Source organism: Thermobia domestica, chromosome 17, assembly GCF_964235325.1.
Source record: "Thermobia domestica chromosome 17, izTheDome1.hap1.1, whole genome shotgun sequence".
Lineage (NCBI taxonomy): Eukaryota > Metazoa > Arthropoda > Insecta > Zygentoma > Lepismatidae > Thermobia > Thermobia domestica.
In genome coordinates, this window is record NC_137470.1 from 78,001,815 (window position 1) to 78,021,456 (window position 19,642).

At 35.2% G+C, this 19,642-nt stretch overlaps 1 protein-coding gene across 2 annotated transcripts in view; it reads right to left on the reverse strand.

Annotated features, from left to right (window-relative positions):
- The window catches only part of LOC145674555 (uncharacterized), an 80,327-nt gene that overhangs the window by 37,796 nt on the left and 22,889 nt on the right, over positions 1-19,642 (reverse strand). For both annotated transcript variants that reach the window (XM_081744729.1, XM_081744727.1), the window contains exon 3: positions 3,208-3,269. In XM_081744729.1, coding sequence (XP_081600855.1) covers positions 3,208-3,269 — 62 coding nt within the window. The remainder of the gene's footprint in view (positions 1-3,207; positions 3,270-19,642) is intronic.

Below are 19,642 nucleotides of genomic sequence, written 5' to 3' on the forward strand. Positions count from 1 at the left end.
CAATAATGTGCATTGTAGAGATTCACGTTGTGATCACTGCAGAGTGTGCTTCGTTAGTCCATATAGTGAACACTGCAAAATTCGGATTTTTTCACAATTTGTTGACTACCTAGCTGCATAATAGAAGCCGTAAATTGCAGTCAGCATCACTTAGTTTATGATACAGAGAAAGATTGTACGGACGAAAATTGTATTTTCACAGAATACACAATACACTATCTTGTCCGATACCACGTCCTCGTGCGATTTCTCGTGGAGATAATTTGTATATGTGCATTTACTGCAGCAGTTGCAAGTACATCAACGACGATGTTTTCATTTTCTATGACTCCTCTCCAGACACCATAGCTTTGACGAACATTTCCTGTCTGCCGCAATCGTGTTGCTAATTTCCGCAGATTGTAAGAAATAGCTTTGCCATTCTCAGCGTTTACTCACGCTGCAGCCCTATAATATCCCCCATATTCCCCTAAAATCATTAGCATACGGAATGCCTGCAAATTAGTATACGGCGTGAATGTTATTATTTACTGCCGACAGTTCCTACTAAAATCACTCAACACAGCTATTTCCGAGTCGTCACTATTTTAGAAAATTGCACCGTTTGCTTCCTCATATACACTTTTGTACTTCGGTTTAGTTTTTAACAATTGAAGAACAGACCGAGATAGGGAAAGGGATAATTTCCAGCAAACATTCATGAAAATCAATACTTTGAAACATAATTAATTTAGACACGATCGGTTTAGACACGATCGGTTTTTATACATGATTTACAACAAAGAGAAATGAGAGCTTTTATTTGCATTTTACTCAATACTGCCTGCTTTAAAACATGAATTAATTATATTCTTTGATCAAACTCATGCAACGTTATGCGTATCTCTCAAACTAGATGTCTTTACGGTGCAGATTAAGAATACTTATACTAATACAAAATCATTACATAAATTTCATCTTTTGGAGAAAACAGACTCTCAGTACGCTCAAAAATGGTGTTTTATAAGCGTAGTTGTAATCCTTGGTGTAAAACTTATCTCTATTTTAGAGATGTAATATATCATGGCTAAAATTCCGTTTTCTGGTCAAAGAGCAACTCAGTTTGCATTTAGGGGAAAATTATGTCATTTCTATGGTAATATTTTCTTCGAAAACGGCAGTTAAACGTTATACATTTATTTATAATTAGATGCCTCTACGGTGCAGATTACAATGGTCAGCCCATTTACTTCTGCTATCACAAGACAAACTGTATTGGCTTTGAGTATTTGTTAAAGCTTTCATTAGTTGTGATATTGTTTTGTGCCATAAGGTTCACTGCCTTAATTCGTGCATATATCTTGTTTCAGAAGGGCTATGAAGGGGTCACCCACCAGTGTGTTTTAATATGCTATGTAGACATTAAAATAGCCAAGTTACAATACAAAAGTCACTCTTCTTTATTCTTTTTGCGAAATATTGATTAAATGATTGGTAAATCTTACAATGTAACTCTAATTTTGTTTAATTTAATTTCTAGAAAAGTTATAAAAAATTAAAAGAAAAGATAATTTTTTTTCACACCTCCTTTAAAATGGTGTAGGCCGCTTATGAGTAGTCATGATTATATACCTAGGCTCAACATTCACATCGATACACATTGAAACACACATAAACTTTGTGTCATATTAATTTGAGACTGCATTTTACGGAATTCTAAGTACACAATGGATTACATTTAATGTTGAGGGGGCCGCGGTGGCTCAGTGGTAGAGCGTTCACCTCTGGTGTTTGGGGTTCCGGGTTCGATCTCAGACCCTGCCAAGTGCACTTTGTGGTGGACAAACACCGTGTGCGTGGGTTTTCTCGGGGTTCTTCCGTTTCCTCCCACTTTCTTCATTTCACCATTTCATTCATTTCTCATAATCACCGTCTCCTTTAGCCTAACCGGCATAACCGTGGGACGTAAAACTCAAAGATTTCATTTCATTTTTTTTCATTTAATGTTGAACTGAATTAAATAAATTTGACTTTGGTGTTAACAACCGATAGCACAGGGATCTGATAGCGTGCTTTTCGCCGACTGAAATGGGTTTATGAATTTGATTATTGTACCATAGTCATGTAACAACGCCTAGTTTAAGCGTCGATTTTGATTCAATCTTCATTATCACGAGATAAAATAAGTCAATAATAACAATGCAGAGTCAAACAATACAAAGATTGAATTGTAACAAACAACACCGTGGCAAACCAGACATAATCATCAGAGCAAAACCTGTAACATATATCTAGAAGCTTTTTATTTCTCTTTTGCAATCGATTCAGCGTCCCAAGAATAAATTCCATATTCTACGTTAACCCTCTATTAAAAGAGAAAGTTCTGAGAAATTAACCTTTTTCTATGTTAACGTGGATTGCCGTAGATCGAAAAGGGTAATTGGTAACGACAAGTGGGTTTCTTGGATCGAGTTAGCTTCTTAAGAAAGCGTTTCCTGTATACTTTTACTAAGTAGAAAGGTGGTGAAAATTTACCAGTGCTTACAGTCTCAAGTTTGATTTACCTAGAGCAAAAACGATAAGATATTCTTTCAATTTCTTTTTTTTTTTCTACAATCAATTCAGCGTCGCAAGAGTACGTTTCATATTGTGCGTTAACCCATTGATTATACCAGAGATGATAGAAATAAACCGTGTTCTCTTTTAACGTTAATCGCCAAGACAAGTAAAACGGTAGCGTATGGTAACAAGTGCTTTGCCACCCATTCAAAATAGGTTCAATCTCCTCTGGTAACTCTCTATTTAAACCGGAAGTTGTAGGTATAAAGCGCTTGTGGTTTTAACGTTGATCGTCATAGAATAAAAACTGTAAGAAACAACGACAAATGAATTTTAGAACCATTTTGAAGTCTTAAGAAAGAAGGGAATCTTTAGTATTTCTCTACTAAGAAGTAAGCGCGAAAGACTTGTTCTCGTTCTAAAGCCCGAAGACTGTTTCTATAGCAGCCTGAAAACTTGTTTCTACATTATATTATTGAAATGTTGACTCCAATTTTAGCTTTACAGCTGTGAAACAAAACTTATTTCTTTAAAAATTAGTTTATTATGAAAAAGTCGAAGAATTTTAGGATTTACAAAATTAATGTACATTTATTAGAAACTTCATCAAACAAGTAATAAACATTTCAGCGGGAAAATTAAAAAATACTGTTATAGGAACTAACTTACTCTTATTTCCTGAAATTTCTTATCTGATTTAGTTCTCGATTCCAAGTATTCTTGCTTGAGCTCTGAAATTAAATAAAACAATGTTTTAATCTGATGATGAAAATTAGTCACACATAAAATGTAAGGATGGCCACAGCTGTAGTAAATATGAGAACTAAACACCCATTTCTAAAAGTAGTGAAGGTAATATGTATGGTATAATTTTATTCATTAGGCATTATACAGGGGATAGACAATAAAATCTAAAATCACTTCATACAGGACACGTAAGTTTGGCCCTCCACTGTACAACACGTGTTCCCGTTGCCGATCGTTTTTTCACTGTATCATGTGGACCTTCCTCTTCCGTCAGCAGTAACCAGTTCACCTGTGAGTGTCGTGGTGTGAAAGTGGTGCGGTAAAATGGGCAACCTGACAGACTTCCAAAGAGGCATGATCGTTGGTGCCCGTCTGGTTGGAGCTTCAGTGGCAACAGTGGCGAACATTGTGGGGGTATCAAAAGGCAGTGTGTCCAATGTCACGAGGACATACACAATTCATGGGCAAACGGCGTCTGCAAAGCACAAAAGTGGTCGAAACACAATCCTGTCAGATAGGGACCGGAGGGTATTAAAACGAATTGTAGCAGATAAAAACAAGACCACTGCAATGAAAATTACGTCTGAACTCAATTCCGGCCTACAGAACCCGGTTTCATCGAAAATAGTGCGGCGAGAACTTCATAATATGAAAATTCATGGCAGGGCTGCTATCGTCAAACCCATGGTCACAGCAGTAAATTCGAAGAGGCGTATCCAGTGCTGCAAGGACCACAAGGCGTGGACTCATAAGCAGTGGAAACAGGTAATGTGGTCCGATGAATCGACCTTCACCTTGTTTCCAACAACCGGTCGTGTTTACATATGAAGAACACCGTCGCAGATACAGACTGTCTGCTCTCAACTGTAAAGCATGGGGATGGTTCTGTTACAGTATGGGCAGTGATATCGTGGTTTTCTGCAGGTTCCATCATAGCCCTGCATGGAATGATGAATGGTAAGGCATTTTGGGGGACCATGTTCAACCATGCCACAAATCTTGTTCTCTGATGGTAATGGCATCTACCAAGATGATTTGGCACCCTGTCACGCTGCAAAAACGGTGAAATCATGGTTTGCGGAGCATGACCAGGAGCTATCACACCTCCCTTGGGTCCCACAATCACCAGATCTGAACATCATTGAGCCATTGTGGTCTGAGTTAGAAAGGCGTGTTCGGTCTCATTACCCCCCACCAGCATCCCTAAAGGAACTGGAGCATGGTTTGGAGGAACAATGGTACAAAATTCCTCACACCACGATTCAGGAGCTGTATACATCCAATCCACGTCGAAAAAAAAAAAGCTGTTTCGGACGCAAAAGGAGGTCCCACACCATACCAGGTATGATTTTCACACTTTTGCAAATGTTTTAGTTTTTTTTTTTTTTTTTTTTTTTTAGATTTTATTGATAATTATATAAAAGGGCTCTTCTTTTCCAAAACTCGATAATCGCCTTTTCAAAAGAATAAAGAAGAGGAAGAGGATAAAACCGGTTTTAGCCTTAATTTCATTGTCACAAACACAAGAAGTTTATTTTGTAGTTCTGAAAAAAAAAGTTTCTATTTTTATAGAATTTCGGAGCTGAATTCACATATAAGTTTAGTTTTCTGTATCATTGAGAATTTTCTAGTAATTTCAGTAATGATACTGTAATTTGGACATATAGACTCTATCAATGTCCAAATAGATAATAAGAAATTTTGAGCAGTATTTCGAATCTGCAATCACAATTTTCTTCTCAAGTATAGTTTTCCAGCGATTCTTAGTAATTTCATTAACTCTAGCAATTATAATTTAGGCATATTTAACATATCAATGGATAACAAGGCTTTTACAGAGACAACTGTAGTAATACTCTAGTAATAATATGGTCATCAGTTTCCGTTCACAGATTTTCTTCATGGTAAACGTATCTATATGAAAATTAATACTTCACCCCGTAATCGTCCAACACATCACTGCAAGTTCTTGGATAGAAATCAAGAATCGAATCACCGAAATGCAGCAGCAATCTTGGTAAGCTTCGAACGCGGACTTGCAAATTCCTTGTACTTAGCATCTATTCTACTTATAAAGAAGATCTGTGATACTTTATTGCAACATACAAGGGGAAGTCAAAAAGTAAAGGGACTTACAGAAAAGATACATTTATTATAATGATAGAAAACTGAAGCATACATTATTTTTCTACATAGGCATAATCTCCCTGTACTTCAACGCACTTTCCCCAACGTTTCACAGGCTCTTTGATTCCATCGAAAAAAAAAAAGTTTTTCGGTTGCACCTGCTGCACCTGTTGCAATTTTGCACCGCATCAGTGACTTTTGCATCGGATCCAAATCTTCTTTTTCTGAGCGGTTATCTCAATGTAAGATAAATAGCTGTCACCAAACTGCGCTTGCATTCGACGTATAATTTCCGCAGGTTTAACCCCTGACGCAAACAAGAAACGATTCATTGCTCTCATTTCCTCTTTGATGCAGATCGACAATGGAGTTTGCAGAGTCGTTTTGACGTATGATTAGTGTAGTACTAAAAGCCTGATTACTGCAGGAAACATATGTTAGTCGTAATCTTTAGTATGACATTAATCACGCGTCAGAACGACTGTGCATGAGGCCCGCCATGCTTAACTGTCTGTTACACCACAACGACTAAGGTGGGAATAAGAGTGACACGTTGCATAGAAGTATTGCAGACGACACTAGTTCAGCACTGGATATTAGCAGTGTTACCAATGGGAATAAGAGTGACACGTTGCATAGAAGTATTGCAGATGACACTAGTTCAGCGCTGGATATTAGCAGTGTTACCAAACCCTAGTGCGAGAAATTGCAAGTCCTTTTACTTTTTGACTTCCCCTCATTCGAATGCTTACTTTTTCTTGTCTGTTAGTTTCGCTTTAAACCATTGATACTATCGAAGTTGTCGAATAATCCATGAGCCAAAAATATACTATCTTTAATTTTATATTGTGATGGACGAGGAATTTTATCAGAAGGAAATACAAGCCCTCTGGCAGTAAGACTGATAACCTTTACAAATGTTACTTAATTTGAATGAGTTCCCTTTGAAGTATAGAAAAAGTATATTTTCACGGAAAATCTGATTGATCCGCTGCATTTATAAACTACTTTACTGATGCCATTTAGTTACAAACATAGTAGAAATAAAACACGGAAAGAAGAATTCATTGAATTATTATAGATATAAATTTACGCTGACATTGCATCTCCTAAGAATCCAAATAACCCAATTTTAAGTTCCTGCAGATCGATGATTTCTCATTGTACCGTTAACATCCAATACTACATGAACAGTAACATCAACAACTAAGAAAAAATCAGAAATGCAGAATTAATATTGCCGACTATTCTTATACATCGAATATCACTGAGAATTATTATTATCAATACGTTGAAATTATAAGTTACTTGAGTTACTGGAATGTTTTTGAAGACTTATGCTCCATGATCAAATTTAAATATCAAATTTGAATTTACTACTGTAAATGACTTATTATCCATTCAGGCGATTCTTATCTTTAAACTATAATTGCTGGGTTACTGGAGCTTTTGAAAAACACTGGAAATTGCTGGAAAACTATACCCGAGAGAGAAGTGTTTATTTCAGATTTGAATTCGTCCCTGTGAATTCATTATATCAATTTGTATTACCTATATGTTTAGGGAGACTGCAACCTAGTCGTAAAGCATTTAGCTCAGTTGCGTGGTGTACCCGGTTCGTTCCCCTGCCAAGTAAATATGCGGTAGAAAACATCGTTTCCTTGGATTTCTTCGCTGTACTCCCGTTTCCTCACACATTCTGATTTCAACAACTTGTCCGTCATTATTCTGCTGTCTTAATCATCCATCTCCCTTAGTCTAACAGAGATAATCGTGGGACGTTAACTTCAATATTTTATTTCATTTTTCATCTACATATTCAAATTACAACATAATTACTGTAATAACTGAAAAACGCAGAAAAACTGTGACTGTTCTCAGATTTGTATGTAGCCTGTACTGTACTGTATGTGAGATCAGTATGCAATCTTTTAGGATTGCTGATTTTTATCCCACAAATATAATTTTTGTAACGTAGTGTTATAACCGTCACCAGGCTATAGAAGTATGTTTTGTGGACGCTCTGTATCTTGTGGAAAGACAGTAATTATTTTTCGATTTATTCTTTATTCTGCGACAGAAATAAGTTCTTTCTTCGGTGGGAGTTGTTTTCTTCCCACGCAATTGAACAAAGAAGTGTTATCTTTTTTTTCATATATAGAACGTTTCAGTGAGCGACGAACCTTCTCAGTGTTTCTACCTGACTTATTAATACGCACAGTATATATTCTATGGCTATTTGGAACTTAATTAAGTGAATCTTTCAATCATTTATGGAAATACTAGTTAAGCAGATGTTCCACAGCCTGAACGACGCCAGCTACTTCGCTTCGTGGCCAGTGAACTAAACATTAATTCTTTTCCATATTCGATTTGCATGTACATACAGGTGATTTAACCTGAGTGCTTTTGAGAGTGAACTACCAACATTGATTCTTCTACCAATGAAGCTCGTATCCCGAACCTCTAAGTTCGAGGAGTCTTGCTCCGGAATTGTGAGAAGCAACTACGCACGTCGCGTCGGGAATCAAGTACGATGTTGTGCTAAGGGGCACAAGCTATTAGCCGGTAAAGGAACTCTTCGCATTGCTAGCTCCAATCTGTAAATCCCAGGTTCACACACCTTGTGCGTACCAGTTATAACGCGCCCTCCAACATTATCATTCCACTTTGAACACTACGTAATTTTGCTGAAGACTCGTGTCGACTCTTCAGGATTGTTTGGAGCAGCAAGTATCTTACTTCGTGGGATTATCCAGTGCTAATTCCCCAGTGCTAATTCTCCAAGTGTATTAATGGTGTGAGAAAAGCATATTTAGTGAAATTATTATCATAATCTTCAATTCTAATATACAAATTGACCAAGGGCTATAATACGGTGAGAAAGTAAAGTGTGATTCTATTAACGGATTTTATTAACGGAATTATACATGTGCAGTGTTAAGTGTTATGATCCTTTCTCTTCTTTATTTTTCTTTTTAATAGTATTCTAATAAATAAGTATAGTGTCATTTAACACAGCGTGTTTTTGTTGTGTGTATGAGTGATGTTTGTGTGCGTTATGGTCTGGATGACCGTCTGATCGTCCGTGAGAATTTCGAGACGAGACATCCTAACGTCTCGGTGCCTAATGTTCATCTCATCATTGAGACCGACGAGCAATTTGAGAACAATTCTGCAATCCCTCTTTAGAGATGTCCTTCAACGTCTTACCCAGGTAAGTCCAGGTTTACGGAAAATACTCACTGGTAGGGCAACGGAGGACAGTGCCACGAAAAGCAACCAGACGATTAGAAATTAATGCCAGCCCGAACAGCGACACGACTTGACGATTACAAATAAATGACGCCCGAACTACCGACCCGAATCGAGACCGTTGGTGGTCGAATACTTATAAGATCAATATTTTAATACATCACTTCTTTTCCAGCTTAGAGCCAATAATCTGAAAAAAAATCTCTTTCAGGTGATTCTAATCATATGCTTTTGTGATAGTTTATTTTTTCTAATCGTACGCTTTAAGTTTATTTTTGTCCAAGATGGCACAGCAGGAAGTAGATATGGTTACTAGGATAAGTTTAATTTTAAAAGAGAATATTGAAGATTAAAAAATAAAGAGAGCTACGCTGTGTTTAGAGAGAATTTTGCCACGTAAGAGCAATAAGTAGATAAAAGCGAAGAGACATCCGATAGATTAAAACAAGGAAATAAAGATAATATTGATAGATTAAAGAAAAGAGTTAAAGAGTGAGTTAGGTCAGAGGTTAGACCTTGTACAAAAAGAATGTCGCGAAAATAACTAAAGACTAGAACAAAGTATTAGGACTGTAGAATCCGAGAGTAAATGTAAGAACGAAATGCTTGAACAGAAATATGACGGCCTAACACATAGGATTCATGACAAACTTCACGAAGTTAGTCATAGTACGAAACAGGCAATCGACCTCGCCACACAGACCATCGACGAAGTCAGGCAACAAACTTAAAAAACATGTCATCTCGTAGAACATATAGAGACAAAAGGTTGTAAAATTCAGAACCATTTAGGAGGTTTGTACGAATGCACACAATCCCTCCAAGGTCAGTTGGAATCCGCTCGAGATGTATGCCAGGCTAATAAGGAATGCTGCATTAGTTTACATATAGACACATTTGATAAATTAGATAAGATGCACGACCGTATCGAAGAAATTTTCGAACGAGTAGAAAGGCAAGGAAAAGACATTAAAATGGTATACGAAAAAGCGAAACTAATAGATTATAATATGAAAGTAAAAACTGAGTCTAATGCAGAATATCGTGCTGAAATACGGGCAATAGATAAGAATATAAAAGAAATTAGGCACGATATGGTAGAGCTCGCTCAGAGAATAGAAAGTACCGAAAATAGGGCGCAGGAATCTGAACCCCATGTAGAGACAGATATTTTTAGACAATTTATAAATAGGAACTAAAGTGATTCTGCTTATTCGGAATGTAAAAACACCAGTAGTAGTGACAGTGCTAGTGATGATTCAGAAATCAAGGTTGTTTACGAAACAAGGCGTAAGCGTAGTAAAAACGTTACTTTCACAAATCATCAAAGAAAGAGTGCGAAATCAAAAGATGACGTCATGGTTAAGGAAATTCAGTGTTTTCCTAAGTTTCGTGGTGATCCTTCCAGTGAATCAATTCACAATTATTTACAAAGGCTAGTGCTCAGTTAGCTAACCTTTCTGATAAATCTCTGTTTAAGCTCATTCCACTTTTGTTGCAAGGAATTCAATTGAGCTGGTATAACATTAGGAAAGACCAATTTACTATTTATGAGCAAATTAAACAAGCACTTATTGAAGTTTTTGCTGGAAAAGCTACAGTATAACACCGGCTATTAACCTGTAAGAGTACTAGGTTCGATCCGAAGGTATATAGTTCCGTACATGATTTTTCGCTAGATCAATTCAATAAACTTCGTGAATTGACACCGCAGTTGCCTGAATTTCTCATACTTACAGACGTGATACAAATTTTGCCTAATAGAATCAAAACTGAACTTTTATTACATTCATGTAACAATATCAGGGAACTTTTGACCGCAATACAAAAGTTAGAAAGTGGGGCCGCGTTGGCTCAGTGGTAGAGCGTTTACCTCTGGTGCATAGGGTCCCGGGTTCAAAACCTGCTTCCGCCAAGTGAACTTTGTGGTGGCCAAACACAGTGTGCGTGGGTTTTCTCGGGGTTTTCCCGTTTCCTCCCACTTTCTTCATTCCACCATTTCATTCATTTCTCATAATCACCGTCTCCTTTAGCCTAACCGGCATAACCGTGAGACGTAGAACTCAAAGATTTCATTTCATTTTTTTCAAAATTTAGAAACTACACATGCTCAACAACTTCGTAGAGAGGAAAGATACAATCAGGGTAATAATTACAATGGTAATCAATATTCCAATTTCCAAGGTAACCAACGAAATTTTTCGTATAATAAGAGTAATAACCACAGGTACCAGGATCAGCGTATAAACAATATGACAATTGACAGGAATCAGAACCAAGATCGTACGCGACATGAAAATAGTAGAAACAGCAGGAATCGACCCTTGTAATCACTGAACGGAAGAACAATAACCGTAATAATCAAAACAGAAATCGTAACCACAGGAGAAAAGAAAACAAACAATAGGCAACTTTCATTTGTTTCCAGCCACCAACGAAAAAAAAGCAAACTACGCATTTCTTTTAATATTTCTTTCAACTGTTAGGTGATAAACATAATATATATACTCCATAGTTCTGGATAATCACAATAACATTTTAAAACATTTTTCTGACCAGAACAAAATGAATTATTTAATAACTATACGAATTTTGTTACAGTTTCAAGGACCTAACGTCCTCTTCATCAGACATTGAGAAAAGACAGATGACAGCAAATTTTATATCTTCCTCCACAACACACACAATTATAACTACCGGCTGAGGAAGTTATAAGATTTGCTGTCATCTGTCTTTTCTCAATGTCTGATGAAGAGGACGTTAGGTCCTTGAAACTGTAACAAAACTCGTATAGTTATTAAATAATTCATTTTGTTCTGGTCAGAAAAATGTTTTAAAATGTTATTGTGATAAACATGTATTTATTTTTCTTTTTTCTTGCTTTTAGCTTGTAACTGTTCCGTGAAGAGCAGCTATTACGTTTTTTGTTTTGATAAGGTAGTAGACAGACTTCAGAACCACCTGTGTCCATACCTTACATAGCACAGCTGATCGATCCTCTTCTTCTTCCATTTGCTTTACTCAGTGTTGCACCTCATAGAGATGAATATTAGTTTTGCAAGCCCTATTAATAACTTACTTTTAGTTTAATGTCATTGATTTTTCATTTCAGATGTTTGAATTTAGGATTTTTAGAAAAAATAACGTTTCTTACATACGTAGGGAAATTGCATTTATCGAAAAGCAATTTGAGCTAGTAGCGCAGCTCCATATCTCTGGCTTGTGGGAAGATATTTTGGCCTTATAATATATTTTATTAAGTGTTTTAAATTTAATTTTTTGAATCCCTTCCCACTTTCCAAATTCTTAAATATTTGTTACATATGATTCACAATTTGTTTGATTTTCTTTTTAGAATCCTTTAAAAAATGTATCAAGATTCTCAGGATAAGAAAATTTTTAATTGTTTATTATATATATTTTCTGTCTGTAATTGAAATCTAGTATGTAATCTCATACGTAGTATATGAAATTTTACAATTATAATTAATTTTAAATTTCTTATTTAATGTTAATCTTAGATTTTGGTTTTCATTTTGAAGTATTTATCACAATTTTGTTGAATCTCAATTACGTCATTTACCCGATTTTGATTTACTTGAAGTTCCAGGATGACATGATACATTCCGTTCGAAGAGAAAAGCTTAGAAAGGAAAGTAGGCTAAGCCTTAAATAAGTGGATTTCCTTGTTGGTTTGTAGTATGTGCAGGAATGTTTTACGTATATTATATCTCCTGAACGAAAGCAGTAATCTTTTTATTTTAGAAGAAACTAACGGAAAAGTATCATGATGGTGAACGGTGGTTTTTCAACCATATTAATATGTATGTGGAAATATGTTTAACTTGTATATTTTCTTTTAATTTCTAATTAACGTTCTTCTTGTCTTCTGTAGACCACTGAACGACCGTAGGGAAACTTCTTCGGGTGGGATATTTCATAGGGACAAATATATTTTTTCAGGGAGGCAATATTTCCTGGAATTGCAGTTCAATTGCAAAATGGACTTGGCTAATCCATTGGATATTCCGTAGCTAACTGTATTTCTGCCATCAATCTCAAAATATAGTTTTTCTTTTTATTCTTCCTTTATAGTAACCCGTAACTAAGCATGTGTATTCTTAGATTATTTTTCAGTATATTTTATCGTCTAGCAATACGCCAGTGAATATTTTAGTGTTTATGAGCTGTAATTATATTAGCTGCACTTTATCTGCACTTATGTGATAATACGTTGTAATGCTTTTCATATTAATTTCGAGAAAATTGTATTTTAGTTACAGTATGTCCCAAAACTATTTGAAATTTATTAGCAAAATTGCTAACACTAAGGAGGATTTTTAGAAATCAACATGGCCAAAAATTTTGAATACAAATCTTTAGGTTTCAGCCATAGCAAATGCTATGGAGGATTTCTTTCAGAAATCAACATGGCCAAAGATTTGGAATACAAATTTTTAGGTTTCAGCCATACCATCAGTCACGGATGAATTTTTTCAAAAAGTCGACAAGTCCCATTAATTATTTATGAGGTTTCAGCCATCTAAGAGATATCGATATAGATCCCGAAAAATAGACTTGTTTTCTTTCTTTCCTACAGCATGAACCCATAACGATTTATGACAATTACTTTCTGTGAATTATTTCATATTATATTATATTATTTCAATTATTTCGATGATTGAATTTTAATGTGTTAATAAGACCGTTTTGAATATTTTGTAGCGAAGGTGCCTAAGAAATTTTAACTATCGTAGAATGACATAACTATTTTGTACGGAATTTAATTTTGATGTTTCAGGCGGACCAGAAAGTTCTAATGTCGTTGATTATATTTTCGCGTTTGCATCCCATGTCTTTCTTTTAATAGGTCTCATGTATCTTGTACTGCAGAGATATATCTTTACGATGCTACGAGAGCATTTGTATTTTGTGTGTTTAAACATATTTTTCTAGGTGGAAGACGTACCTTATGTTCCAGGGAACATACATGCATTTTACTGAATATTAAGGTGTTGATATTTCAGTTATGTATAGAAATATTTTTCTAAGTGCCTATGGTTGCAGGCTTTTTCACGTTTCTAGTTTTGCATCGTAGGATACGATCGCGTATTTTGTGTGTAAGTATGTATGGTATTACATATTTTTTCCCACCTATGGGTTTGGTCAATTCATGACGTAATGACCGTTTATTTTCAGGAATATTTGGACTAGTGAGTCAACTTCCTTGATTCAGACCCTTGTAAATTTGGATCAACACTGTATAGTTTTCAACGCTTTATTAATATTTTTTGCAGATAATACCCACATGTTCATGTAACCCTACAATATTTACGTCTTTTGGAAGTGAATAACAACTATTATTCTAGGCATAAGCTAATAATAACTTTGTTTCAGAATAAAATCATTTGTTATATTAAGCATTATGGAACTAAGGTCTAGATTTTCACATGGCGAGCAGATGTCACTTTGATCTTATGGCGTACCGAACATTCTTCATACATGTCAACGAAATCACAATCTTTTTCTTGATACTAAAAGTCATGCTTATTTGTTGGAATTACTATGAACGTCAGTTTTGACACTAGTTTATTATTTTTTTATTTTTGGAAAAACGATTTTTCGTTCCTTTTCTTTAAACAACACAAGGTACTACTAAAAAAGGTAGGAACATACAGGTGAAAACCTTATTTTGTTTCTATATTGTCAGTTTATAATGTGTTTACATTTTTATTCATTTTACTTTTTCAACGATCTTCATATTTTTTTTTCAAATATATTACATTAATATTGAAACTTCGACAATAATTTTAATACTTTAATACGTTTAACATGTTTGCTATTTGCATATCCATTCATATTTTAATGTTTTAAATACAGGTATAAGTATAATCTAAAGGAGACATTTACTAACTTTTATTGAGATGTTTGATACTTATTGGAGTATATATTTTCATGAATAGTTATTGTGTGTGTATTTTACTTCCTATTATATAATATAAAGTGATCGAAACGGAACACTTAAAAACATTTTACGAAAAGCATTTATAAATGTTTAAGAAAAAGGTAAACAGCAATTTAAATAGCTCTATGAACGCTTTCTCCGCATTTTCAGCGAAGTTATCATATACGTGTTTAACCCATACCTCATTTTTCACATCAGTTTATTAAAAAAGTCTTCCCTTCTCCAATCAACTCAACGTCGGAATACAACGTGGAACGTTAGTCATAGGAAGACAACATAGACTTCTATATACGAGGAGACAGGAGATAAGGAAACTCAATGGCACCAATCGTTCAAGAGGATCTTATACTTCAAGGAACACTTAGATTGGATATTGCTCACGCAGGAAACTCAGCATATTTTCTTACAGTGAACAACAAGTTATCTAACTATTTAAAATACCCCTTTTACAGGTGAAAAACCCATTGAACGTTTACGCAATTAAGTCTCACACAATATCGCACTGTTGCCAACTAACTGATTTTAAAATTTTGATCAGAAACCTAATTTTCTTCAAATCTCATTAAACGGACAGGAGTTCTCAACCTCTCTACGAATACACTTGACAGGTCCGCAGACGCAATCCAGACGCCAATCTATAACCGCCACCAGGCTATAAAAGTATTTTTTGTGGATGCTCTGTATATTTTTTTAAAGACACTGATTATTTTTTTCGATTTATACTTTATTCTGCGACGCAAATAAGTTCTTTCTTCGGTGGGAATTGCTTGTTTCCCATGCAATTGAACAAAGAAGTCTTTCATTGTTTCTCATATATAGATTTAAAACATATCTTTGTGGTAAGAGCATTTCAGTAAGCGACGAAGCTTCTCACTGTTCCTCCCTGACTTATTAATATGCACAGTATATATTCTACGGTTATTTGGAATTGAACTAAATGCTTTCTTTAATCGTTTATGGAAACATTGCAGTAGAATAGAGCAGATCAGAGTAGACCAGGTGTTCAAGCGTCAGATCGTCGCCAGCCACATCGCTTTACCAGTTCGTTATCTGTATTTCACACGCCCGAATTATCGCAATGTCTCGTGCGTCGTGGCCAGTGGACTAAAATTAACATCAATTCTTCTCCGTATTTAATTTGAATGTATCTACAGATGATTTAACCTGAGTGTTTTTAATAATGAACTGCCAACATTGGTTAATGGACCATTGCAGTTCATATCTGGAATCTCTTGGCTCGGAAAGTGTTACTCCACTTTCGAGGTAGCAACCACGCACGTCGCGTCGAGCTTCAAGTAAGGGCTAAAGAGCATAAGCTATTAGACGGAAAGGACGTTTTCTTACGACTAGCCCCAATCAATAAGTTCCAGCTTCATATACCTAGTGCGCTAAAAAGTTATAAACGCTCCCTCCAACATTAGCATTCCACTTTGAAGACTAATTTTGCTGAAGACTCATGTCGACCCTTCAGGACTGTTTGGAGCAGCAACTAGATTACTGCGTGGGATTATCCCTGCGACACTTCCCCCAGTGCTAATCCCCCAAGTGCGTCAATGGTGTGAGAAAAACTTTTATAGTGAAATCTAAATTATAATCTTATATATATATATATATATATATATATATATATATATATATGTCAAAGTGATAAGAGCAACAGTATAGTGAAAAGTAAAGTGTGATTTTAACAAAGCAAATAATTATATTACTGGAAATAATTATACATGTGCAGTGTTAAGTGTCGTGATCGTTTCTCTTCGTTATTTTGCTTTTTAATAGTATTCTAATAAATAAGTATAGTGTCATATAACCCAGTGTTTTTTCGCTCTGTGTCTGAGTGATGTTTGTATGCGTTATGGTATGGATGACCGTCTGATCGTCCGTGAGGTTTTCGAGACGATACCTTCGAACGTTTCGGTGCCTAATTCTCATCTCACCAATTTGGGAACAATTCTGTAATCCCTTTTTGGAGATGTCCTTCAACGTCTTACCCAGGTAAATCCAGGTCTACGGAAAATACTCACTGGTAGGACAACGGAGAACAGAGCCACGAACAGCAACCAGGCGATTACAGTGTTATTGAAAATGATACCCAAATTTTCAACCTTCAAACAGATAATCACATTAGTGTTCAAATAGCATAATTTTCATACTTATACATCTAATGTTTTAATACGATACTTTGAAAACACATTTTCTGAGATAGTTACGCCAATGCCTTTTATCTAGTTATGAAAAAAAGAGAGAGAACGCTCCTTATACAGGATATCTTGCAGAAAAAAATTTGTGGTACGTAATTATTGAAATGTTGTTCATAATATAAAGTAGTACTGGTAAAAATTTGGCAGACTGGTGTTGTATCGCGAAAGTAGGGAAAATTTGCTATGTTTTAAAGTGAGACCATTTAGTTTGTACATTCTAATATCACGAAACATGTAATCATTTTCCTTTTTCAATTCTAGTTATTAATTGGGATATGTTTATTCTCCAATATTCAGATTTGATCTTTTTCCTTCCTTGAAAGCATTATATTCAAACGCTGTAATTTTGTTTTTCATTTTTATGAATCCGTTAAATCTTTTACAATGGGCCACATCTCAGTTGTAAATACAGGGTGATTCAGGAGGGATGTCATATAATTTTTGAGGTGATTCTACATGTGAAAATGAACTGAAAATATCCTATGAGCGAGTCCGATTTTTAATCGTTACGAAACTGGAGCGGGTTGAGGACTACCTACGTCCACGAATGATTATGAAGACAAGTGTGAATATTACTGGCCGAAATGTTGTGTAGGCGCTGTGGTGGACAGAATAATAGCGGGACAGATGACTCGTCCATCCTACAAGAGGTGTGGGGGTTTGATGGCCTAGTGATAGGCCTGTGTTCCTGCCAAATCGCAAGACAGCCGCAGCATATGCACATTTCCTGATAAAAGACCTAACTGCAGTTTCAGAACACGTGGCATTAGAGCAACGACAGCAAATGTACCTAAAACATGATGGAGCACCGATTCACAGTACCAGAAAAGTATCCTGGTATTTGATTATAAATTTCCTCAATGTTGAATTGACTGGAGCGGATATATTACCTGTCCTTCCAGATATCCTGATCTAACCCTATTAGACTTAAGTTTGTTAGGCTGGTTAATGGGTGATGTGTATGCTACGAAAGGGGATACACGTGAAAAATTTCTCGCTCGCATCACTGACGCTGTTGCCCGCATTAAAGGCCATCGAGTTGGTGTTCAGAGTGCAACACAACATACTCTCCAACGCGTTGACAAGGGCATTGTGATGGGTGGGGGACTGTTTGAACACATCTTGTAGGATAGATCAATCATCTGTCTCACCATTATTCTGTCCACCACTGCGCGTACACTGCATTTCGGTAAGTAATATTAATTCTTGCCTTCATAATCATTAATGGATGTGTGTAGTCTTCAACCCTCTCCAGTTCCGTAACGATCGAAAATCGGACACATATTCATAGGACATTTTCACTTTACTTCCACACGTAAAATCACTTCACAAATTATCTGACTTTCCTCCTGAATCATCCTATATATCTTTAATTTCGGTTGTTATAACCATTTTGGGTTCTCGATCTTATTACCCATTTTTTGCCAAAAAATCAGCGAACTTTTTATTTAGAATATGACAACTACAAAAATGAACGTTAAGAGAAAAATGTATTCCTTACTGAAATATCTGGATAAATTGTAATACTTTTTGTATCGAGTGAACTAATATCGTTTAAAGCGTACGTAGAAAGGGTTCGGCTCTAATGATAATTTACAAGAGGAAACATAGAAAATTTTTACACAGTAAATACATCAAAACATTCATTCGTAATACATCATATTCTTTTCATTGTTCTATTTTGAATCATACGACCCTTTTCTTATATATATTCACCAATTGGGAATAGTTTTATGCCTTTGTATCTCATAAAAATACCTAGAAAATGTTGCAAATTTGCAGGATAAAAATATGGGAAAGTTGTTTGACATATTCTGCAATGTCACCAGGGAGGCTAGCAGGTTCTCTATTAATCATAAAGTAGTATTTCTTAAAATATCACTACCTCAGATTATAAAAAAAAAAATCAAATATACATGTTAAAGGGAAACTTATAATCCTATAGGTATTATTTAGTGTTACAAACTAGGAACGCTTAGGGTACTTGTAGAACAGTAACAACGCAAATAAAGACAATGAGACAATGTACATTTAAAATACCTTAATATCAAATGCTATGACAATGATAGCATTTTATTTCTAACAAGGAAGGTCAAAGTGATAAGATATTGAATTTTATACTTTCATCAAAATATATTATTTCGATATATTTATAATCGTTTCGGAAGTATTACGAACATGGACATATGTTGCTATACTGTTTAAAATATCGTATTTGTAGAAACTATTTAAAATGCTGGTTTTCGTTGGTTACTATAACATTATAAAGTTTATAGCAATAGTTTGTATTCTATTATTATTTTAATTACAATCAGTTATCCTGATACGTTACTCTAAGCAGTACTGCGAATTCCACAATGCTCATCGTATCTCAGGAAGCGTCTTAGATATCAAAATGTTATAAGCATTATTATTATTATTATTATTATTATTATTATTATTATTTTTAGTTATATGGAAAACTTTCCATGTAAATCAATGCGATCAATTTCAAAGATAATCAGGATTTCCTTGAAATAAAACGTGCTGTAAAACCTCGTCTTTCAAATACTCTCTAATTTGTTTCTATTTTCTTTTAAATGTAAATTTTTAATACGTACTATGATAATTTCATTCTACACTAAGGTACTTTGTATACATTTCCCCATCCGTCTCAATTGCGCTTTTGTTGTTCTAGATGTAACTTGATGCTTAGGGATGTTTATCATGCTCTAGCATCCTTAATATTGGATCATAAGCTTGATGTTGTATGTTTTCGTTTTTCATAAAAATTTGAAGTGTGTAATAATCTGACGCAGCACCATTTAAA